The sequence below is a fragment of the Epinephelus fuscoguttatus genome, linkage group LG22 (genome assembly GCF_011397635.1).
Source record: "Epinephelus fuscoguttatus linkage group LG22, E.fuscoguttatus.final_Chr_v1".
NCBI classification, from domain to species: domain Eukaryota; kingdom Metazoa; phylum Chordata; class Actinopteri; order Perciformes; family Serranidae; genus Epinephelus; species Epinephelus fuscoguttatus.
This window is the reverse complement of record NC_064773.1, coordinates 3,113,214-3,137,050: the sequence shown is the minus strand read 5'-3', so window position 1 is coordinate 3,137,050 and position 23,837 is coordinate 3,113,214. Positions and strand designations below refer to the sequence as shown.

Here is a 23,837-nt window from a genome sequence, read left to right as displayed (position 1 = left end):
GTAGAGAATAAAACAGAGTGAGGAGCTGAAGGAGGGAGCTGTAGGGGAAAGAAGGAGGGAGGAGGATCCATGCAGCCGGAGGGAGGTGAAAAGCAGCCGGTGTTCAAACTCAACAGTTTCTCAGCAGCAGGCGAACAGAGTCGCCTCCTCCTCCTCTTCATCCTCCTCCTCCTCCTCCTCCTCCTCCTCCTCAGTCATCATCCATCCATCCTCCTCTTTCTCTCCGCCTCCTCCACCGGTCCTCCTCTCCATGCCGGCGGAGGTCTCCGCGGGGCTGCCATGGCGAAGATCCGGGTGTCGTACGAGTACTCCGAGGCCGAGGACAAGAGCATCAGGCTGGGCTTGTTCCTGATCGCCTGCGGGATCCTCAGCCTCTTCATCCTGGGCTTCTGCTGGCTCAGCCCGACCCTGCAGAGCCTGCAGAGCAAGCCGGCCAACTGCACGGTGAGCCCGGATACACGAGCTCCGAGCAGCCGCTGATCCGCTGCCTCCGGAGCCTCAGATCTGTGCTCCTCCGGTGGAGAAGTAAAAGCTTAGTAGTTGTAGTAGTTTGAGGAGTAGTGGAGGCAGTGTGAGTTAAAACAGGAGCTCAGTACTCTACTTTTACTGTTATTCTGTTCAGTGTCATTTTCATAGTAACTTCTTACAGTGGTGTATTTGCTCCCGTGGTACTAACAGAAGTATTTTTATTAGTATGGTCAAAATTACTGTGGTTTTTATAACCACAACAGTGTAATGTACTAGTATTAGTAATGGTGATAGTACTAGTCTGTGGAGGTCATTATCAGTATTAAGCTTTTATTAGTTGTACTGATTGTTGCAGCAGTATTGAATATTACACCTATTTTTGTATCATATTAAGATTAAATTTAATATGCATACTAGTATCAAAGTTTTAAGGAGTAGTGGTGTAGTAGTTGGGGAGTTGGTGGAGGCAGTATTAGTTAAAACTTGACTTTTATTGGTATCGTGTCATATTCAGAGTAGCTTCTTACAGTGGTGTATTTTTGTTTGTGGTATTTGTAGAAGTGCTTTAATTAATATTGTCATAATGTGACTTTTATTTTTAGCAGTGTTTTTGCAATTAATATTAGGTTTAGAGTACTACACCACTTTTTACAGTGCTGTAGTACTCATAGAAGTATTTTTCTTACTATTATTGTCAGTATTGTTGTCATTCAGAGTAGCAGTAGTAGTATTTGTATTAGTAATGTAGTCATTGTTAACAGGTGTCCAAATTAGTGGTGCTACTAATCGTTGTGTGTTTTGATATTGATGGTACTGTTGTCATTTATTGAGCTATATTTAGTTGGCTATGGTGTCGCAGCAATATTACATCTAAGTATTTTCGTATAAGACTAGTAACAAACTTCTGAGGGGAAGTCCTAGTTTGAAAAGGAGCTCAGTGCGTGTTTATTGTTATTTTTAGCAGTGTCATTACCATTAATAGTTCTAATGTAACTTCTTACAATGGTGTATTTTTTATCACTATTACTATCAGTATTGTCAAAATTACTATGGATTGTGGTATTAATAGAAGAGCAGTAGTAGCAGTATATGTATTCATTATATCAACAGGTGTCCAAATTAGTAGTGCCACTAATCATTGTGTAACTTCTTACAGTGGTGTATGTGTTCTTGTGGTATTGATAAAAGTATTTATTATTAGTCTTAGTATTAAGTAGTAGTAGAAGTTGAAGTATTGTCATTTTTGAATTGCCCATTTAAAAGTATTTTTGTTGGTATTGATGTTAAACCCAGTATCTAACTTTTAAATATAGTAGTGTTGGTCAGATTGCCGTAAAGAGGTACTAATACTTCCTGCGGATGGGTTTTCTGTTAGTTAATAGTATCAGTGTAGTATCAATAGCAGTGCTAGAAGTAGTAATTAATGCTAAAACAATGAGTTAATCAACAGATAATCACAGTTTTGTTGATTTATCAACTTTATTGACTGTTGGTCGAACAAAACAACACTTGAAGAAGTCGTCTATGTCACATTATGATGATATGATCTTTAATGTTAGTGACTTTGAGGATGAAGACGAACTTGTTGGTTCGGCAAATTTACATCTGGTTAACTGAGCTTTTCTCAGGAACCTTCGAGGTTATGTGACGACCCTGATTTTTCATCTAGCGCCACCTGCACATTAAAGTTTTCACTCATCTAGTGATGTATTCTGTTTCTCATTCATCAGCCCAAAACATGCTGACCATCTTCTTTTTTCAGAACATTACTACAAAGTTGTATTTACATCTGATTAGTGTAAAAGTGCAGCCTCACCTCTCAGGCTTGGTTCTATTTTGGGAGGTCATTAAATCTGAGAATCCCACCTGGGGTTTCTTTATTTGCAGATGAGCTCACTGAAGGTTTCTAAGAGTCTCTGAAGTGTTGCCAACATTTTTGTTTTTTAAAGCAATTCAAAAAGGTAAAACAAAGGATAACAGCAGCAGAAACATGTCAAATTAGTTGTTTTAAGTTCCTTAAGTTAACTTTGGTATAAAACAGAGTCACGACTCAAGAAATGCTGTAAATCTGTGTGATAGATTAAAATATATTGTTGTATTTTGAATTTAAATATTCTGTCCTGTTGGGTTGTAAAAATCATCTATTTCCTTTTGTAGCAGAATAGCAGAAGAGTTTTCCTAAAAAGTTAAATCCTCGGGCCTTTTTTTATTTGAATCTTTTTTATTGTCGATACAAAGTGGGTTTTTTCTCCTTCGGGTCATTTGGTTCTTTACGCTGCGTCACTTTCCACTGTGGATTATTGAAACTGTTTGCACAGCGTTTCAGAACTGTTGGGAGTTTTCATGACATAAATTACAGCTGGGGCCGGCAGTCCTGGCTTTTTACTGTGGATGATGAATTCATGCCAGCTTGATTTATTTGGCTGTTAGCTTATTGCATCGTCCTGAAATAATGTTCGTGCATTACAGAGAGTGGAAACCTTTTGTTTTTTTGTCTCTAAATCACAAAGCCATGATGAGGCAGAGAGAGTCCACTCTGTCATCCACTAATCCACAGCTTAATATAACATAAATCACAATACTTGGACTTTATTGCATTTCCCTGAGTGATGAAGAGAGGTCTGACTTTTATCAAATCTGCATTGATTGATTGTCTCTTTACCATGTATCGATATTTATTTTCCTGCCTGCAGCTGTTGTTTCAGTGCTTTAATGAGCAGGAAGAAGAAATACAGCCATCACTCTATTTTAATCTAAATCACTCACATATTCGAGTTTAATATCCGAGATCGGTGTCTGGACTCACATCTTAACAACAGTTACATGTACAAACAAACTCTTCCAGTACATTGACTGTTCACTAAGCTTAGTTTACAACAATAACATGGCAGATTTACCATCAAAATTCATAGTAGGCAAATATTTAAAACAGTGGCTCCTTAATTTCAGAGACAAGTAAAAATAGCTTCTCATTTTTAGCCAACTATACTACTATTGAAATGTCTGTTTTAATTAGCCAGCTAGCTAATTAGGCTAACGATAGCTCCATGAGTTGGTTGAAAATGCTATCTCTGACCAGCTAATGTCTTAAACACTTATTTTAAACTAGAACTCCCTAGAGAGCTGCAGTGATGACGTTTTTTTCTTGGCTGATCCAAAATTCAGCGTTGAGGTGGTTCCCTCGACAAAAAGCTAGTTTGACTTCTCCGTTACACTTTGGATTTTTGCCGAAAATAAACTTGTGGTTTTGTTTTTCATCAAGATCATCTTCACAAATGAACACAACTTTTATGATTTTTGAAGTGTAAATGCAATCGGCAGACGTAAACAGCCAATTGTAGGCTATAAATGCACAAAACCACAGTTGCATGACTTAACGTTGTCACCACAATGAGGCTGTAAAGCCATGTTTGACATGGGTCTGTGTCATTGGTTCGACAGCCCATTGGTTCGACATCCCATTAGTCCGACTGTCCGCGGTGCTGAACGGCTCGCGGCGGGCGTATGGTGCGCCGCAACCGGCTTGAGGCGGAGCAGGCTCACGACTTATGTGTTTGTCACTTTCTTTTTCATTTTAACCCACACCATGATCTTTTCCTGACCCTAACCAAGTGGTTTTTGTGCCTAAACCTAACCAGACCTTAACCACAGGGCATCATGATGATTTTGGAACGGACTTCGGAACAATGAGTTTAATATGGTCGGAACAATGGGATGTCAAACCAATGGGCAGTTCCCGTTTGACATGATGACATTTTGTGGTCTCATTTAGTCGCTTGTTCACAACCACCTTACTTACTTTCAAAATTCGAGTAACATTTACTTACTTTTTTATGCCATAGAACAAAACATGAAAATCTCACAAGTTTGTGTGAACCACTGACCCAATTTCAGACATCTAACAAGAAACCCACTGACTTTGAGACGAGGGAACTGTGAATGCTAAAATGCTAACTTATTTTGGGGGTTTTGGACTCATGCCTGCACTACTTTGTAACAACATAGCAGATTTACGATGAAATTTTAAAGTAGTTTATAAAACAACGGGTCCTTGATTTCAGACAAAAGTAGCTCTCATTTCTGTCATTTTTGCTAAAATGACACCTGTCTTAACTAGATAGCTAGCTAATTAGGCTAACGATATCTTAATGGATCAGTTGAAAAAGTTATCTGCTGCCAACATATGTTTTCTGCTTATCTGTTTTGAAAGTAGGCCACTATAAAAAGAATTTAATATGCACATGATCTACACTTCATAATTGCATACATTATGTTGTGCTAAAAAAAGACAGAGGCTAAAGCTAATGATCCAAGGTAAACTGATCCATGTAGGCTAGGAGACATGAATTCAGAGCATATTTATGTACCAGTGTAGAGTTAGTATTATATCATAAGAACAACTATGACATAGGATTGTTATGTTGTTTTAATATAACCCTGTTTGGCTGCTTAGCTTAGCTTAGCTTAGCTTGGTTTACACACTTTGTATTTTCAAACAGTATGTTTTTAGTTTTAAATGTATGTCAAAGTACTAAGAGGACTAATTGATATATTTGGGTACTACAAGAGGTAGTAAGCTAGTTAGCCAGACTTGCTAACATTAGCAGCTTGTATTCAAGCAGATAAACCATCGCATTCTCATTCCAACTCGCCAAATATCGCCGCTTTATGTTGGTGTTTGACAAAGGTTTAGCAGTCAATCAATTCCCAATAAAATAATAATAAATGTGCGAAACTGGTTTTAAGTTTTCCAAGAATAAGTTAGTTAAAAATGTCAATCTCTCTTGGTCCAGGTGGTGTCGGTGTTGCGTCCGGAGGAGATGTTCGAGTGTGTGTTTACGTGCGGTGCGGACTGTAAGGGGACGTCTCTTTATCCCTGCCTGCAGATCTTCGTCAACAACTCAGAGTCGAACTCGGTGGCTCTGCTGCACTTTGATGAGCAACAGCTGGTCCTCAACCCAAAGGTAACTGTTTCTTACACCACAGAGTGATGCAGGAAATTTAACACTTAGAGTTCACGTCACGTTTGTCTTGACGTCTATGGGTTTTTGATTAAATGCCTGAAAGAAGTTCGGTAGTTTACAAAGAGTAAGAGACTTTCACGTATTGTTCTACAACATAAAATATATGTCATTAAATACTTACCTCGTAAATTATGAAGTTTTTATGTGGGGTACTTGTACGTTTTTGCTTATACTTAGACTCCACTTCAACTCAGAGGGAAATATTGTCATTGAATAACTTAAGCTACTTTGCAAGTATACAAAACATAATAAACTATTTATTTAGTTGACTAGTTAACTTTTACCAGCTGCAACATTTAAGTGAAGAACACGTTATCAGTTATTATAATCCAATAATATAATTTATGTTTTTCTAAAATGGGCCAGTCTGCAAAATAAATAGTTTTACGTCTGGTACTCGAAGTATATTTTGATGTGGAAATTTGTAAGTAACATTTTGGAATATGTGACTTTTTCTTGTAATATATGACAAAGGTTTTGTCACCTTGATGTGGTTGTTATTAGTTGCACTGTATATTATATTTCGCCATTTTTGTCTTCATCGGATATTTAGAACAGCAGAGAGTTACACATTCGATCCATCAACTGTTTATCTCCACAACGGTGCATTCATTTGCATTTCCTTTGCTGTTTCAGTGATGTTAAAATGCTATTGATCACACGTTTAATTTATATGCTGATCACTAAAGAATTTTTATGTAGGACAGTAGTCAAACAAGTATTAATGGCTTTGTTGAAAACAGAGAACAAAATTAATGTGAGCTAATTAAATTAGTTAGAACACACATTAAGATAATAGATATCTGACAGAAGCTTATCAGTGTAGCTTTAATGGATTTCTTTAAATATAAAAATTGATTTATGAATTATACATTTTCAATATCCAGCAGTTGAACTTGGACACATTAATTCATACAGACATGGTGCTGAACTGGTTAAATCGTTGTATTTCCTGTGGATGAGGTTTAATTTGATGCATCAGATCAGGTCGAATCAGGAGTTAAATATCTGAATGCTGAAACATGCACAGATAAAAACGGCAGTGCAGCAGTGAACTGCTGAATTACATGTTGTTGTATTTTTGTCCGTATGAGCGTCAGAAGAGTTTCAGTCCGACTGGTTTTTGTTTCGCAGCTGCATGAAGTCGTGAGCTGAACAGAAATAGATTCAGTGAGACACAAACACGCCATTAAGACACTCAGTGTGTGAATGAAGGACTTAAAGCACCATTAACAAACAGCTGACAGTAAACACATCACAGCTGACATCCTGCGGGATATCATGTGTGTATGTGTGTGTGTGTGTGTGTGTAGTGTCAGTTTAAGCTCCTGCAAATCCTCTACCGTGGCCAAAAGTATATGAACACCGTCATATTTTTGGTCGGTTTGGTTTTGGCTCCAATGAATACTTTGTGTTTGTCGACTTCCTGTTTCAACCAGACACAAAGCAGCTCCATAAAGAAAGGCTTATCCCAGTTTTTTCGAGAAGAACTTGACCTCAAATCCATCCAACACCTTCAGGATGGAGGAGACATACGCCACTTCCCACAGAAAAATTGTGATCTATAAAAGCAGACTTGATGGGAGAAACTTTGACCCATGCTTTCAAGCATTATGGAGACAGGAAATTGGCGACGCAGATGGTGAGGGGAAAGCCTGGTTGTAGAAATTGTCTAATGCTATTTTGGTGCATGCCATTTTTGGCTTTTGACTATATGTACTTATTTAGTATGGCTCCTATGCATGGTTTTAGAAATGAGAACACCACCATCAGGGTCTGACCTCATGAGGGCTGAAGGCCCTAATTTTATAATTATTACTTGTAGGGATGTCCCGATCACATTTTTTTTTGCATCCGATCCGATACCGAGTCCTTCATTTTGAAACTGAGTCCGATCCGATACTTTGCAAAGCATTAAGAAAGAAAAAAAGAAGAATGCTTCAAAGCTGTCCCATAAGGTTTGTTTTTTATTTAAATAGTATCCAAAAAGCTTATCGGTGGCTCAGCAGCACAAAATGTAAACACATTCTGAATTGTAAACAAATTGTCCCTCCAGAGGTGCCGTAGGGCTGTGGTAGGCGAGGTTCCGCCGTTAGGTGTGGCTGTGTTGCTCGGAATAAAGAGAGAAGCGGTGGCCGCTGAACCTGTTGTCTCGACTCCTGTCCATTTATTGCTAATTAGCTGCACTCAGTTAGGCGAACCCAGGACGCTTGGTTACAATACATTGGAGAGCAGAGTCAACAGTGAACAACATAGATGAAAAACCTGGCCATTTTTGTTGTTTTGATTCCTCCGATCTTTTATTACCGATTCCAATTTTGTGCAAATAACGTGATCATTGTGGGACATCCCTAATTACTTGCCAGAAACACATCGATAAATCTGGCAACTGCTTTGTGTTTTCTGCCATCTAGCGGTGGCGCCTTTTTCAACAGCTGCCGTCACTACAAGCAACACGATCCATTCGGCTGAGTCACCAGTTAATACAGTCACTCATTAAACCAAAACATCGACAACTTGGACGTGTTTCGTTTGTGATGCCAACCGAATGATTACCATTATATTTCACGCTAACATTGATTGAGTGAATCTGTAGGACCAGTGCAGCCCTGTAGCCCTCTAATGTTAGCTACGTTAGCGAAGCAGTGTTAATTTTTTGCTAACGTTACTTGTTTCACCATCAAAGTTTAAGTGTGCCACAACTGTTGGAGCAGATGAGAACTGCATCATTCTTTACAAACTCCTATCAGTGTAAAAAGTAAGGTAAAACTGTCAAAGTAATAATCGTACTCATCTTCATTTCATTTCATTTTATTTATGCAGGAAAGGAATTAAAGGTAACATTGCGTGTTACAGTTAAAACTGGCCTGACTCAGTTAAAAACTGGTTTTCAGCAGGTTCCTGTTCTGCAACAAAAACACATTACAATACAGAATAAAGACAGAAACAATCAGGAGAGGCAAAACAACAAAAAATAGGCAGCTGCAGAGACAATGCAGAGCAGCGGACTGTAGTGGAGTGAGTAATTAAAATTGAAATCAGTGGTTGCAGGTACGTCTACATAGTTGAGGTTCGAAAGCAGTGTTCGTTCCAGATCTTAGTGCAGATCTTGGTATCTGAGGACAGCTTGTATTAAAACATGTGCAGTACTTCTCTTATTTCCTGGAATTGTGTACATGTAAGATAAGATAAGATAAGATAAGATAAGATAAGATAAGATAAGATAAGATACACCTTTATTAATCCCACAATTGAGAAATTCCAGTGTTACAGCAGTCAAGGGGGAAGAGTCAAATTAAAGATTTCATTATTTAAAAACTTAAAAAACTAGGCATGCAGAAAAAAAGTACAAAAGATACAAGAAACAGCAATAAATACTAACAATAATAATATTAATAATGAGCAGTGGATAAAAAAGTGAACAATGCATTAATGGATTAAAGTGAACATATGTAATTTGCTTGTTTGTTTGTAAATGTTAATCCATCATATTGATTAGTTTGAACAATGAAATTTAGTGGCTGAACAACAATAAAAGTCGTACAATATTTTAAGTAGGGAAATAAACACACCAGCCTGTTAGAATCACTTGATCCTCTGTTTTCCAGGATATCCTCTTATTCTAGTTGTGTAATGGAAGTGTATGGTGTCTTTTTATACAGTGTGTGAAGGACGGGGAAGAATATCGACCTTCATGCAGTCATTTTGTTGTGTTATTTCAGTGTTTTGAGGATTGGGAGCATCGTATGTAGACATTTAGTGGCATTTATTTAAGCTTCTTGTCTGCATTGTTCACAGATTCTGCACTTTTTTTCCCCCAGTCCATCTAGAAAATGATTTGACACACTCCTGAACTGTAAACTGCCATTTTAGCATCAAAAGTAACGCCCACAGGTGAATTTTATCTGGTTATATTTCTGTAGTAACAGCAGTTTAAGATGGTAGTACATTTACGACAGTAAATAATAAAGATAATAAATTTGTTTGGTCACAAAAATAAGAGTCACAAAGGAGGCCATAAAAACATGCAATCAATAAAAACAAAGGCAATCAAACAACCAAGCATAAAACAATAAAAACATAAGCCACAAGTTAACAGTAATAGGAAAGACCATAAAATATTTCCTGGCAAATGGGCCCAGATTTTAATGACAAATCCCAGAATATATACAGGGATCTTGTTCAGGCCGTCATTAGCAAATTGACTGTACAGCAAAATAGATTGAACCTGACTCAACTTTTGCCTCAATGCAACATCATCCTTTAAGGAGCTGCATTGACTAAATATGTGAAGGCACACATTCTTGGTAGATTATATCTTTAATGCTGCGTTTCTACTTTTTATCTCACAATCATTGCAACAGAAAATCAAATAATTGCAACTTCCAGAGTTGTTAATCCTGTCTCAGAGTATTACAAACTGTTGTGCAGCGTTGAAGCATCTGATAAGCACTCAAACATGACTTTACAGATTTTATTTCATCGTCTCTGAATGCTCACAAACACTCTTGTGTCTCAGTGGGAGTGAATCTCTGCAGCCAGGTTGCAAAATCTGGTGGAAGGTTTGAAGCCAGAGGACTGGAGGCTGTTAGAGCTGCATGTTAATGTAAATAATCTCAGAATCACATGTTCGACTGTCACATGAGGGTGTAATACTCAGGCGTCCACATACTTTTGGCCATGTAGCGTAGGCAAAGCAGAGGAGATGGGTGTTTCCTGAGCTGAAAAACAAAACAATAACACCAGGACAAACAACCACAGTGTCCGTCCGTCCGTCCGTCTTGTTGGTCCACAGGACGTCTCCCTCCTCTAATCTTCCTCTTCTTCAGTGCACGTCTGGGTCGTCGCTACAGCAACAGAGTAAATATAGAGGGGAGAGACGGCGCGTCATCGATGCCGCTCAGTCGCCACGGCAACCGCAACAGAGATGATGTGTAGAGAGGCGGAGAGAGAAAGAGAGAGAGAGAGAGAGAGAAGTCACGCTTCATTCAGAAATCCCTCAATGTCTGATAGAGAGGTTGGATATCAGGATGGAGGTCTGACTCTGTCATCTTTCATCTAAAACTAATGACCTTTAAAGCTCCGCCTCTTTTTTTAAGAATGAAAACAGCAATAACGTGTTGGCAAAAGGACAAAGCAAAGAGGATAAAGATGTGGATATATTGTTTATATTGAGGTCATTACTGAAATGTGTATGTCTGCAAACAAGCTGTAAATACAGTTATTACAATCTTATATTTGTCTCAAAACTCTGATATAAATCCACTTATACTGTACTCAAAGGAACAGTGTGCAGGATTTAGGGAGATTTAATGGCATCTTGCGGTGATGACTACAAAATGCAACCAGCTGAAACTTCTCCCAGTTAGAATTCATTCACTAATGGAAAAAACTATAATAACCTGCGACTCTTTTCTCTGTGATAATATATTCATGCTGTTCTCTTTGCCAGGTGTCTTTCTTAAAGGTCCAGTGTCTCAGATTTAGGAGGTTTTAGTGGCATCTAGTGGTGAGGATTGCAGATCACAACCAGCTGAAACTTCTCCTGGTTACAATTCCTTCAGTGTTCATCATTCAGGAGGTTTAAACCAGGAGCTGAATTATCCACAGAGGTCTCTGTCTCTCTAAAACAAACACACCAGCTGATTAAAACTGGTTCACGTCAGACATGTGATGTGAAATAAATAAGTGAAAGTACTACCTTTTCTTATTTTCAAGTGATTATACGCTAAAGAAAACATATATTATTTTCATCTCTGCCAATATATCCCTCTATATTCCACTGAACTTTAAGTAAAAGATCTGCGTACTTCTGTCACCATCGTTGAATCCATTATGAACGTAAGGTCATGATAGTTGTCAGAAATACTAACCACCATGAAAGACTCAGGAAATGGAAACGTAATTTTCCTTCTTCTTCATGAGCTCTGCAACCTTTTTCCTTCGACTCATAAGAGCAACAAACAGACAGACAGACAGACAGACGGGGAGAGTTAATTGCAGGACGTTGTGTCTGTACAACAGCTGATGGATGGAGAGAAATACAGACCTGGAGTTAATTGGTGTTGTGTCTATAGGGGGCGATTAGTTAATGGAGCCGCCTGTGGACCAGATGACTGACATGACATTCAGATCAACAGCAGCTCGGCTTTCACACACACTAACTGTCTCTATGTGTTTGTACTCCATGTTCTGATGTCAGTGCGGCTTTTACAGCTTGTGTCTTGATTTAGTGGAGTTGTCCATCATTTCTGTCACTATTTTTTTTTTTTTTTAACTGTAAAACCTGAGGTCTGCAACAGGTGTGATATTTAACTTAGAAGAGAAAACAATAAAAAGAGGATTTTTATTTTCATTTTTTCTATTATTAAATTAATAATAATAAACTGAAGAAAATAAAATAATGAGAAAACTAAAATAAACCTATAAAATAAAATAATTTTAAAAATAAATTTAAAAAAAATAGGAAAAACAGAAGAAAAGAAAAAAACAGTAAAATAAAATTGATTTAAGAAAAATAAGTAAAAGTAAAAAACAATACAACTAATTAAGACATTTTTATTTTAAATGTGATAATGAAAAGAGGATTATTAAGATGCTGTCCTCTGTTTTAGCAAGTTGCTCTGTCTCTGAATAACAATACTATATTCAGCCCAGTCACCAGAGGAAAATGTTCGCAATTTATGTTGCAAAAACCCCGGGTACATTTAATTTGTACATTTCACAGTATCATACAAGCGGTGACCTCAAGTGCCAAAAACTGCAGTTCCTCTAATGGCCACCTGAGGCTGGCTACAAGAGCGAGTCCAGTCTATGGGTCAGATCCGCCCCTCGCTTCTTCGCAGCTCAACCCTCCCGTCCAATATGATCAAAATTCCAATATGGCGAAGGCCGAAATGCCAGACTTAAAGGATAACAGGTTGAAAAATACCAAAGTTATCCTTTAAGGCTGCAAAACAGGAGTCCACAAACCAGTGGGTGGTGTCAAGCTTCAGACCACAGTTCAAGACCAGGAAACAAAAGCACTGGTGGTTTATTAGTGAGACATCGCTGCATTTCCAGTGACGATTGTGCCTACAGCTTTGATTTTCTGCCCAAACCCGACTGGGCCCGATCTGACCCACTAGGCTCAGGCCGGCCGTAACTTCATAACATTCCCCGAGGCTTGAATGGGGCCAGGTTCTCGCAAATATCCTGGTGTTAGAGCTTTCTACACCGTGCTGACCACTGCCCCGCCCTGTCGCCTCAAATGTCTATTACTGCATTGAAAAGACTTAAATTGGCTTTAGCTTGTAATCAATGTTTCAATGTCTAAAAGTAAAATTCAAAGAGGAAATGCTGACTTTTAACGGGTCTTGCGCAGAAACTCTCGGGGCGAGCTCAGATACAAACTGTGCAGGTTGTTTTTTGCAGCAATTCCTGCGGTGATTGTGGCACCAAAATTCAAATTTATTCAGGCGATTAGGTTACTCTTTGTTTTTTTAATTAAGGAAATGTCCTCCATTTTGCTCAAGAAAGATATTTGACATTTTGAGGCTAAAACAGTTGTAATGACTGACTTAAAACAAATCCCCCAATTTTTTTTTGCTGTTTTTACTATATTCACCCTGAATGATCTGAGTTATGTTTGATCTAATAGAGCTTCTTTTGACATGAAATATAACATCATCCCACAAAGTTTCTCTGCATGATGGAGTTGAGGATGTAGTTATATTTAATGCCAAAAGAAAGCTCTGTTAGATCGAACGTAAGTCACATTACAGTAAACATCAGCAGCTGGAGTGAATGTGGTAAAAACAGCCAGATGAGTTCTTCAGAGAACAGTTTCCAGTTCCTGCGTCACTCTGATGAGAAAATGAACTGAGGTGTAAAATAATTGTCTCCAAAGCTGTTTGTATGACGTTTGGGAGCTGTTTGGAAGCCATAATAAAAACACATAACTACCTGAGTGCAGCAGTATAAAGAGATGGTGGTGAGATTTTAATTAATCATGATTAAAAAACAAATTAAGTCTTTTAATAAAGAGCGAATCGCCAGAATGTCCCTTTATGGACGGGTGGATCTGAGCAGACGAGACACGTCAACACATCAGTGTGATAACCTCCCAGAGAGTTATTGTGGTGGACACACACACATGCATGGTAATACACACACAGTCATACACACACACAGTCATACACACACACAGTCATACACACATCTCCTGAACCGTCTTTTGTTATTGGGGTCAGGAGTTCGTTTCATTTTTGTCCAAACAAAAATGAACTGTGGAGACGAGAACAGAGAAAAATAGCTGGAAGAAAAAATAAATGGACCACCAGAGTTTTCACACACGACTGCTGCAGTGTGTGTGTGTGTGTGGTCTCTAAACAGGAACGGATAAGCCGGTGTTTCTGATCAGATAACTACGCAAATCTGCTGCTTTAATTAAAATGTGAGAAACAGATCAAACTTGTGTGTGTGTGTGTGTGTGTGTGTGTGTGTATGTGTATTCACGCACACACACAGTAAATGAAGCACCGTGTTCACGGATTCAGTAGGTGTGAAAACAAATGGTTTCTGTTTGTATTTTGTCTCGTTTGAATCTCTCAGGGTGACATTAAAACTCCAAACATGAATCACTGCAAAGTCATTTTAAAAACTGGGAAAGAGCGTTTCATGTTCGTCTTATTTTGGTAGTTATGGACATAATTTGCGTCAATGATTATGTTTACATGCACCTAATATTCTGGTTCTTGCCCTTATTTTGAAAAAGACAACATTCCTACAGAGCTGTTTATGTGACTGACGCTGCTTTCACACTGCGGTGCGATAACCTCCCTGACAACCACCTACCTGCAGGAGCATCCTCCAAAAAGAAAAGCATTTTAAAAGCAGCTGATGCTTTGGTGTAGCTTGTAGCTGCTTCTGCAGCAAGACAACAGAAACCTACGCAGTAGTAGCCTGACCTCCCCAGAAATGAAACGTCACAGTGCCGCAGACCTCCTGTTTATTTCTGTAAGCTGAAACCATTTCCCTCAGTGGAGACAAAGCTTTGATTTACTTTAATTTCACAGAACAGACCTGTGGATGAAGCTGGAAGTGGAAACTGACTGCAGACCTGCATTTTAAGCCTTGTGTGTGATTTGTCCTGGCTTCATATGAGCACAGGAAAAGTCTGCTAGTCGCTAGGCTAATTTATACAATGTAGAATGCCATAGGCTTGTGCTAATAACGTTAGCATATTATATTTGTTTGGAAAACGTGTTTAGTATAAGACAGTTGTTTTGTTAGTGAACCTTGTGAGCTGTAATGGAGCTGAATTTTGTAACGTTACCTTTGTTAAATGTTGCTGTTGCCCCTGGTTTCATATGAGTAGAGGAAAAGTCTGCTAGCTGCTAGGCTAATTCATACAATGTAAATAGGCTTTTGCTAAAAACATATTTGTGGAGAAAATGTGTTCAGATAAAGACAAGTGTTTGTCTGTGAATGCTGCGAGTTATAGTGAAGCCAATCTGAAATGTAAAATAATGAAATTTTTAAAATGCGATAAATCAGGATTAACTTTTGAAATTCAGCAATTAATCGTGATTTGAAAAATTAATCATTTGAGAGTCCTAATTAAAAGCATTCAGCTCGTCTTGCTTCTGCATTACATACTGGATATAGTCTGTTTTATTTTACAACACACAAAGGAAATGAAGATGCTGCTCATAGGGGTAAAAAAAATGAAAACAAAATGACAACATGCTGATCTAAAAGACAAATATATTCAGTTTACAGTCACAGAGAATAAAGGAAAGACACAAATATTCACCCCTGAGAAGATGAAGCTAATGAACTGTTAGATAATTATATAATAATAATTTTGTGTTAACCTAAAATGTGATGGTTAAATTATCATAATACTAATGAAAGAAGTTTAAAATGAACAAATGCTGTCTCATACTGAGACTTTAGTTTAAGATCAAACTCAACACATAAAAGAAGTGAGATTTAAGATCATTGATGTTCTGATCAATAACGTTATCAACCCCTGCACTTTTATTTCCTGAGCACTGCTGCACAGCAATTTCCCTCAGGATGAATAAAGTTGCGTCTTCTCTCATCAGCAGCAGAAACCTCACTTCTGTACATCAGATTCATTTGAGTCTCTTCCTTCCTGTCGTTTAAAGTCTGTTCTCAGCTGTGAACTGGTGAATAGGAACGAGAGAGCGACGTGAACACAGTGTGACAGAGAGGAAGGAAGAGAGGAGATGAAGGCAGGTGGGCGGCTTCACTCAGCCAATTACTCGCCAAGTAATTTCCTCGTTTATGACTTAATTATGTGATAAATGTAAATGACAGGAGCGACGGGTAACCAGAGGGCGCCGCTGACACTCTGCACCTCTGACTTTACCCACCGTTTTAATATTAACAATGAACTCTGACCCCAGACTCATTTAAGGGAGATGTCCTCAGTGTGGAGGACACTGTGTCCACATGTGGATCTCATTAGTATAAAAATACAAACACAACAAATCAGCTGAAAAGGTCAGCACCGAGAATTATTAATTTATGAAAGCATGTGTTTCTTCAGGGGAAAAATACTTAATGTAATCAGTGAGGAATGACTACACTAGTGTGTGTGTGTGTGTGTGTGTGTGTGTGTGTTAAACTAATTAACTGTAATGAGGCAGAGCTTCTGGAGCTCCAGGACATCAGGGGGGCCGTTGGTGTGTCCCTGCCCAGCCAGGAGCTTCTGTCTCCCTCTGCTTCACTCACCTCTCTGCATTAAAAATATTTTTAGATTTAATAAGGTCCAGTTTGCAGGATTCAAGGGGATATATTGGCAGATATGGAATATAATATAATAAGTATGTTTTCTTTAGTGTATAATCACCTGAAAGGCCCAATCCCAATACCCCCCCTTGCCCACTACCCCTTAGCCCTTGAAATGAAGCAACAAGGGGTACGGGTTGAAATCTTTCCCTAGGAATTGGGACACTACTCACTACGTCATCACGTCGGTTACGTTCACGCATACGTAACTATTTTCAACATGAAGTTGTGAGCCATCTACATTTCCAACCGGCATCTACAATGGAGTCTCCGGTTGAGTTCATCCTACCTATCACATTTGCCGCATTCATCATGCTTTGTTTGATGAACGACAGACGACAGGGGACTTCTGCTAGCTAGCTAACCCGCTAACATTATGAGGCAGCGTAGTTATACTAGCTGGCGTGTTATCGTAATGTGAAAAGTCCGACAATTTTGCAGAACAGGACGCGAATATGCTTTTCGTAGGTGGAATCTGGGAAAAAATTGCAAAAGTCCCGCCCTCAAGCGCTAGGATTGGACAGGCAGCCTGTCAGTCAAACTCGCACCCCAGCCAGAGCTACGTCATCATTCCTTCATTCATATCTTCTCTACAGCCAGTCTGCCGCTGTTACTTAGAAATGAACATGTATGTCAACTTCGCCTTCATGCACCAAACAGCTGTAACGAAATTGTGAGGCTAGAGAGAAATGTTGATTAGTTTGCCTTTGTAATCTTGGATATTTCTATATAAGAGAAATTCATTTGTTTGCTCTTTTGTTTGATCATTAGGCTGTGTTAATAGGCCTACATTGTAAATAGTTCATCTTCTTAATTATGCCATTACTATAATTCCATTATGTAGAAATTATTTATATATTGAATAATTACTTGCATTACTATAATTTAATTATGTAGAAATTATTTATATATTGAATAATTATTCTGATGTGCTGGGCTCAGACCTAGGCTATTTGAATTGTGGTAGGTGATCAGATCAGCCCGCACAGCATTGCAAAACTGGATAATATCATGTCAGATCAGACTCTGAAGTCAAACTAGTAGCCTACATCATGGATATATATAGAACACGGCTTACACAGTCCAACTTCTGCATCACAATCATGGGTAGAAGGGTAGAAAAAATTAGCACTCTCAAATTTTTTATTAATATTACATCAATGTGTTCCACCTAGGGACATATTGGCTTCCACACAGTGAGCCAAGCCGTGAGGAGCGGCTGGCTTCCTCCCTGTCCTCTTACAGGGGTGGTCACACACGCGAATCAGAGAAATTCGTTTGACTAACGCTAGTTTAATAATAAATATTCATTACAATCTCATTACAATCTCCTTACAATCGCAGTCTCCTTCCCTGCGATGAAGCGCGAGCCGGCAGGGAAGCGTGAGCGAGCGATGCAGTCACGTGACGGATTTTGGCCTTTTTGGATTGGATCAGGGACTTAACCAACGTGATAGGATAATCTCCGTCTATCCCCTCATTAATATTCATGATTTTCCCGGATTCCACCTACGAAAAGCATATTCGCGAACAGGACAGATGACAGACGCCAGATAGGACAAGGTAGTTAGCTAGCTAACAAGCAACCTGACAACGGTAACGTTAGCTATGAACTTTTTCCCCCGTCTCTTGCTCGGTGGTAGCCATGGCGACGTCTACCCCTCGCTGGCAAGTCATCATCTGAAATCCTTCGCTCCGAAGGGCTAGTTTCATACCCACTACCCCTCGTTATGCCCCCTACACGCAAAAAGGAATTGAGACACCACTACCCCTCGCGGGAACGCACAAATGTAGGGGTAGGGCTAAGGGGGGATATTGGGACGGGCCCTAAGACTGTTGTGATTTTGTAACCTTATAATGAGACGTTTATATCTACAAAGGGAGCAGGTCCTTGTCTATCACCATGTTGCACCACCGTGTTTCTACAGTAGCCCAGAATGGACAAACCAAACACTGGCTCTAGAAAGGGCCATTTGGCATTTGGTAAAATGTAGTTTAAGTATTAAAAGTATTAGACTGTGACTGTTATATCTGATCTCATTAGGTGATTCTGACTCACGCATTAATATAAAAGCAGGATTTTACTGCTGCAGTATGTTGAGGTGGAGCTCAGTTTAAACTATTGACTAATAATTATTTTCATTATGGATTAATCTGCTGATTATTTTCACCATTGCACCACCACTGATTATTTGGTTTGTAAAAAATAGTGACAATAGTAAGGACTGTTTATCACAGTGACCCAGAGCCCAGAGGGAAACCTTCGTTGTTTGTTTGTTTACATCTACATTATTACTATTACATAACAATAATACGTTTTATTTCGTAGTTTACAGGAAATGATCTTGTTAGGAAGCAGCTGAGCTCTGATGAGGTTGATTCTCTCAGGACAAACACACACACCTGCTTTAAATAAGCACACAGTGACCTGCAGATTCATCACTGTCCTGTTCACCCAGCCTCCAGAGGAGGACGGACAGACGGAGAGACAGACAGGTGGATGTGGCCTCATGTTAATCTGTTTAGCCGTGTGCAGAGTCAGAGTCAGACAGAAAGGCAACAGCAGGTCACTGAACACAAAACACACACACACTCACATCCTGATTATCTATTTAAATTCATAATAAGGTTGTGTGACAGCAACACCGCCTCACTCTGATAATGTCAGCAGACAGTCTGGATGTTAATGACTTTGTATTTTTACATTTTAGTGTCTGGAGTTATTCTTTATGTAGGAGGCAAATTGATACGAGAGAAAGATTTTAGGTCCTGGGTGTATCAATACGGACGTGTAATGTTTAGTTTGAGAGCTGTGTATGTTTACCATATCGGACAAGAAGGAAAAAGAAGTCTACTCCTGAAGATAACTCACTTTAACATACATAATGATTATACATGCAAATATATTGGTAAGGCCTCAAAGAGGTTAGGCTGAAATGGTTCGTTAAGTGACTGAACGGTCCTACCCCTTGAACGAGACTAACCAATCATACAGCTCCAACAAGGGTTCGACAGCAACACAGACTCTAATGCAGTCGTTTCAGATCTCCTTCATTTTCAGGCTGGTTTTGTGGATGTGGAGCTAAATGTTGTGCCTGGGGCACGTCGTGTATTAATGATACTTGTTACCTGGAGAGGTTGGAAAAAGATATACGTTTCTTCCCTGTTCCAAAACCAAAATCAAACCCTGAAAAGTGTAGGGTTAGCTAGCTAGCTACTGAAGATATAGCCTACTGAATGTATACACATGCTGCTTTTGCTTTGTAATGATTATAACAGTGAAACAAAGACCGACCCTGCTGCACAGGAACCAGTGAAGGGAAGCAGGGAAACTTTGCTCATATTCAACCAGCTGTGTGTCATCACAGTGTGCGCAGATGAACGGTGTTTGGCTTGCCACCAGTTGCAGCAGAGGTCCGGCTGCTGGCGGCACAGGGGGAAGATAAACACCGTCATCCGTACAGACTCAGGAACAGAAGGGGAGACGGCAGCAGCTGTCAGAGGGAGAGCTGGTTGTCCGCTTATAGGAAGATCAGCAGTTTGATTCCCAGCATGTCAAGGTATTCTTGAGCGAGATACTGAGGCCTAATTTGCCTCCGGTGGCTGTTCTGTCGGAGTGTGAGTGTGTTAAAAGCTGAGTAGCAGGTGGCACCTTGTTTGGTAGCCTCGTCCACCAGTGTGTGAATGTGACTGGAAAGGTGCTGCACAAGTCCAAGTGCAGAGAGTTACTGAATTGGTGAAATTGTGCTGATTGCTACCCAGTGTATAGATCTTTGGTGCTGCCGGGGAGACATTTTTATGCCTCCATATCTTCAAATTTGGCACAAACATCCACCTGATAAGACAAAGTTCCCATTTAAAGAGGTTTTGGGGGCATTTTTTCTTATCTGCCATAAGGGTCTGAAGGACAGAGGGATGTCGTATGTTTTAAAGCCCTCTGAGGCAAATTGTGGTTTGTCATACTGAGCTTTGTAAATACAAATGAATCAAATTGAATAACGTTATGCAAAGAAACTTTTTTGGCCATTTTTAACAGCATATCTCAGGAGCAGAAGGGGAGACATTTGGGCAGACTGACTCTAATCTTAGGTGCTGATTGTGTAGATCTGTGCTGTCCATAGAGTTTAATAATAACCAGATACCGGATGCCAACATGGCGCCTAGTCATTCCAATTGAGTTGTTTGCCTAGTGCATACGCTAAAAAGTTTTACAGCTTCAAGGTTAAGTTCCACAGTAAATAACATTGATCATCTTGTTACAGTACAATGCCACTTGACACGCACCCCCCACCTGAACACCACTGCGGACCAAGCAAACCCCCTCATGGCAACATCAGTTCCCAATGGCAGTGGCCTCCCAGCAGGACGATGTGTCATGCCACAATGCAAAAACTGCTCAGGAATGGCCCAAGGAATGTGACAAAGAGCTTAAGGCCTTGACCTGGCCTCCAAGTTCCCCAGATCCAAATCTGATCGAGCATCCTTGGGACATGCTCGTATGTCATCTCGCAATCCACAGGACTCGAAGGATCTGCTGTGAAGATCTGGTACCAGACACCACAGGGCATCCAGACTTCCTGTGTCCATACCTTGACATGCCAGAGCTATGTTCAATCCATAGAGGCCCCACCGTGGATGGGCAGTAAGTCTGGGGTATTGGCACGTCCCACAGATGCTCAGTTGTATGGGGAACTAGGAAATTTAGAGGCCGGGTTGACGCCTTGAGCTTTTTGTCAAGTTCCTTGGGCCATTCCTGAGCAGTTTTTGTGATGTGGCATGGTGCATTGTCCTGCTGCCTTGTTTGCAGTTTTGGGTGTCCCATCAACAGTTTTACAGACGTCTCTTTTACAATGATGGCCTATGGGGAAATGCTTTATGAGCCACAGGGGATTTTTTTTTTGCTGCAGTGACCACTGCGAAGAATTTGTTGCAAGGTGCTTTCCTGGGGGTCTGGTGCTGTCACGTTGAAGACCTGTGTGAAGCATCCATGTTTTAGAATATGTAGTGTCTTTGCAGCAACATCCATATTTAAAGCATGTCAACTGTCATGGCTGCATGTGAGTCTGGACCAGGGTTGGAAGTTAATTTTTTTTTTTTGAACACCTGCCAATGTGGCTGGTTTATTCCAAAATAAATAGCCACTCAATAGATTACTTTGTCTTTTTGGCTGATGAGTGAAGCATATATCACCAGCATTTGGCTGGTGCTAATGTTCAACCCTTCTCTGGACAGACATGGATGTAAACTGTGACTCCACCTTGACTGGTTCACAGAGGTATACAACTTTGAGGCGGTAATTCTAGTTGTACATCAACACCAGCTTCCTCTTTCTCACTCTGCTGCTTCTAAACTTCCAGCAGGTCAAAGTTCATGTCTTCATTACCGACCAATCAAAGAACTTCTCTCCTTGACTGATCCAATCAGGATCAGCTGTTTTTGTACCTGTCAGCCTGTCAGGAAGTGATTGATGCTCTCACGCTCACAGTTAACTTTGGTTGTCTTTGTTATGTGGGACAGCAGCGGCTCATTGCTCATCGTATGTCCTTTTTATACCGCGGTCTGGGTGAATACTTGATTCTGATTGGCTGCAGGGAGTCAATTAATCGCTGATAATGGACAACTTGTTGGGAATTATCCCTTATTTGTTGTTCTCAAAAGGTTTATAAGACACTAGATTAAAAAACAGATTAAAGAAAGACAGCAGATAGATAAATAACAAGTAGAAATCACATGAGACAAAGTCACAGTCACGTCTCAGTCTTACCGACTTTGTTTCATTATAACAACAGCAGGATTGTCAAACCAAATAAAAAACACACACTTTAAATGCATTAGTGTGTGTTTGCCTTGAATATCAAACACCTGCAGTAACAGCATCACCTGAGAGTAAATGAGACGTGCTGCGTGTTCGGACTGTGACAACATCCTGATTAGTGTGTTCGTCCTGTCGTCTCAGAGAAACCCTCCACATGTCAACACACACACTCTGGATTGATCTTATTTAGACCATTTATTAGACACCAAAACACACACACACACATACACATATAATTGTACCCTCAGCCTGTTGGCATAGCAACCGCAATCATCTGGCAGGGCGACCCACTTATGATGTCATCGGGCGAGGCATGTTTGATTGGCTGAGTGATGAATGGTGTTGAGGGATGAATGGCTGCTGAGCCGAGCTGAGCGGGGTAGTAAGCTGACAATTACCTAAACACACACACACACACACACACACAACGACGGTCTCTGTACCTTCACTAATGTGGACGAGATGCAATCAGACAGAAAAAACTAATCCAGTGAAGATCTGATCATAAAAACATCAGCTGCACTTTTACAGCTGAGAGGAGATAAAACATGTCCGTGGTCGACACATTCATCACTCTGAGCTCATGTGAGACGACAGTAATGTCCTGATATGTGAGAATATTGGACAGGTTTATTGAACAAATGTCTCTCTGAATGTTCTCCATAGTAACACCTGGGAGTCCATTATATCTTATACTTCACTTTCAAATCATGGCTGCATACCGAGGGAGAGAGGGAGAGGCAGTTTTGGAACAATTACCAGATCTCTTACCAGACAACAGGCTAACAATAGAGGAATGTCGCGCTACGACGTTCATTTACTCAAGTACCTCCTCAAGTATTTTTTAACCTGGACCCCATGTTCCCATGTTTTGTGTCTAAGTGATGAATGGGAACAATTTTCATACCTTCAGCGATAGCCGACACCAGAGGGATTATGTTTCTGGGTTGTCCATACTAATGGACGGACATACATCCCATTCTTGTGAATGCGATATCTCAAGGATGCCTTGAAAGAATGTTGCAAATTTGGCACAGCTGTCCACTTGGATTTAAGGACGAACTGATTCCATTTTGGTTGTCAAAGGTCAAGGTCACTGTGACCTCATCTGTCTCATTCTTGTTAATGCAAAATCCCCAAACACCTATAGGAAATTTTTTTAGCATTTGGTGCAATCACATTCTTGATTAGATTTTGGTGGTCAAAGGTCAAGGTCACTGTGACCTTGTCATTCTCACTCTGATTACCACAATATCTCAAGAAGGCCTTGATGGAATTTCCTCAAATTTGGCACAAACATCCACTTGGACTTAACAATAAACTGATTCAAATTTTGTGGTCAGAGGTATGGAATCTGTGTTGTGTGGTCAATAATGAGGAGGCTCGTCGTCATTTTTACACTGCCATTTATTCTCTGAACAGGAACAGGATATGTACTGCTCAGTCACACTGTAGGCTCATTACAGGCAGCTCACACATAGCACACTGGGGCACATTACTCACCAACTGGCAATGTTTTTATGCCAGCAGTGAAATTTTTGACACAGCAAATTATTAATACAATTATAAAAATACAAAAATATGTACCTGAACAGGAACAGGATATTTATGGTCAGTCATACATTTGGCTCATTACAGGCAGCTCACGCATAGCATGCTACAAAAGAACAGCGCGTTACGTTAGCATAAAGCCAGCTATTTCACAAAGTGCATTAAGTCGCTATCTGGAC

The 23,837-nt window shown here is 39.9% G+C and overlaps 1 protein-coding gene across 1 annotated transcript in view; it reads left to right on the top strand.

Annotated features, from left to right (window-relative positions):
- Positions 1 to 211: 211 nt before the first annotated feature.
- Positions 212 to 23,837, top strand: part of LOC125882595 (calcium-activated potassium channel subunit beta-4-like) — a 31,334-nt gene continuing 7,708 nt past the window's right edge. Inside the window, exons 1-2 of the mRNA XM_049566384.1 lie at positions 212 to 444; positions 5,262 to 5,432. Of these exons, the coding sequence (XP_049422341.1) occupies positions 280 to 444; positions 5,262 to 5,432 (336 nt within the window). The 5' untranslated portion in view covers positions 212 to 279. The remainder of the gene's footprint in view (positions 445 to 5,261; positions 5,433 to 23,837) is intronic.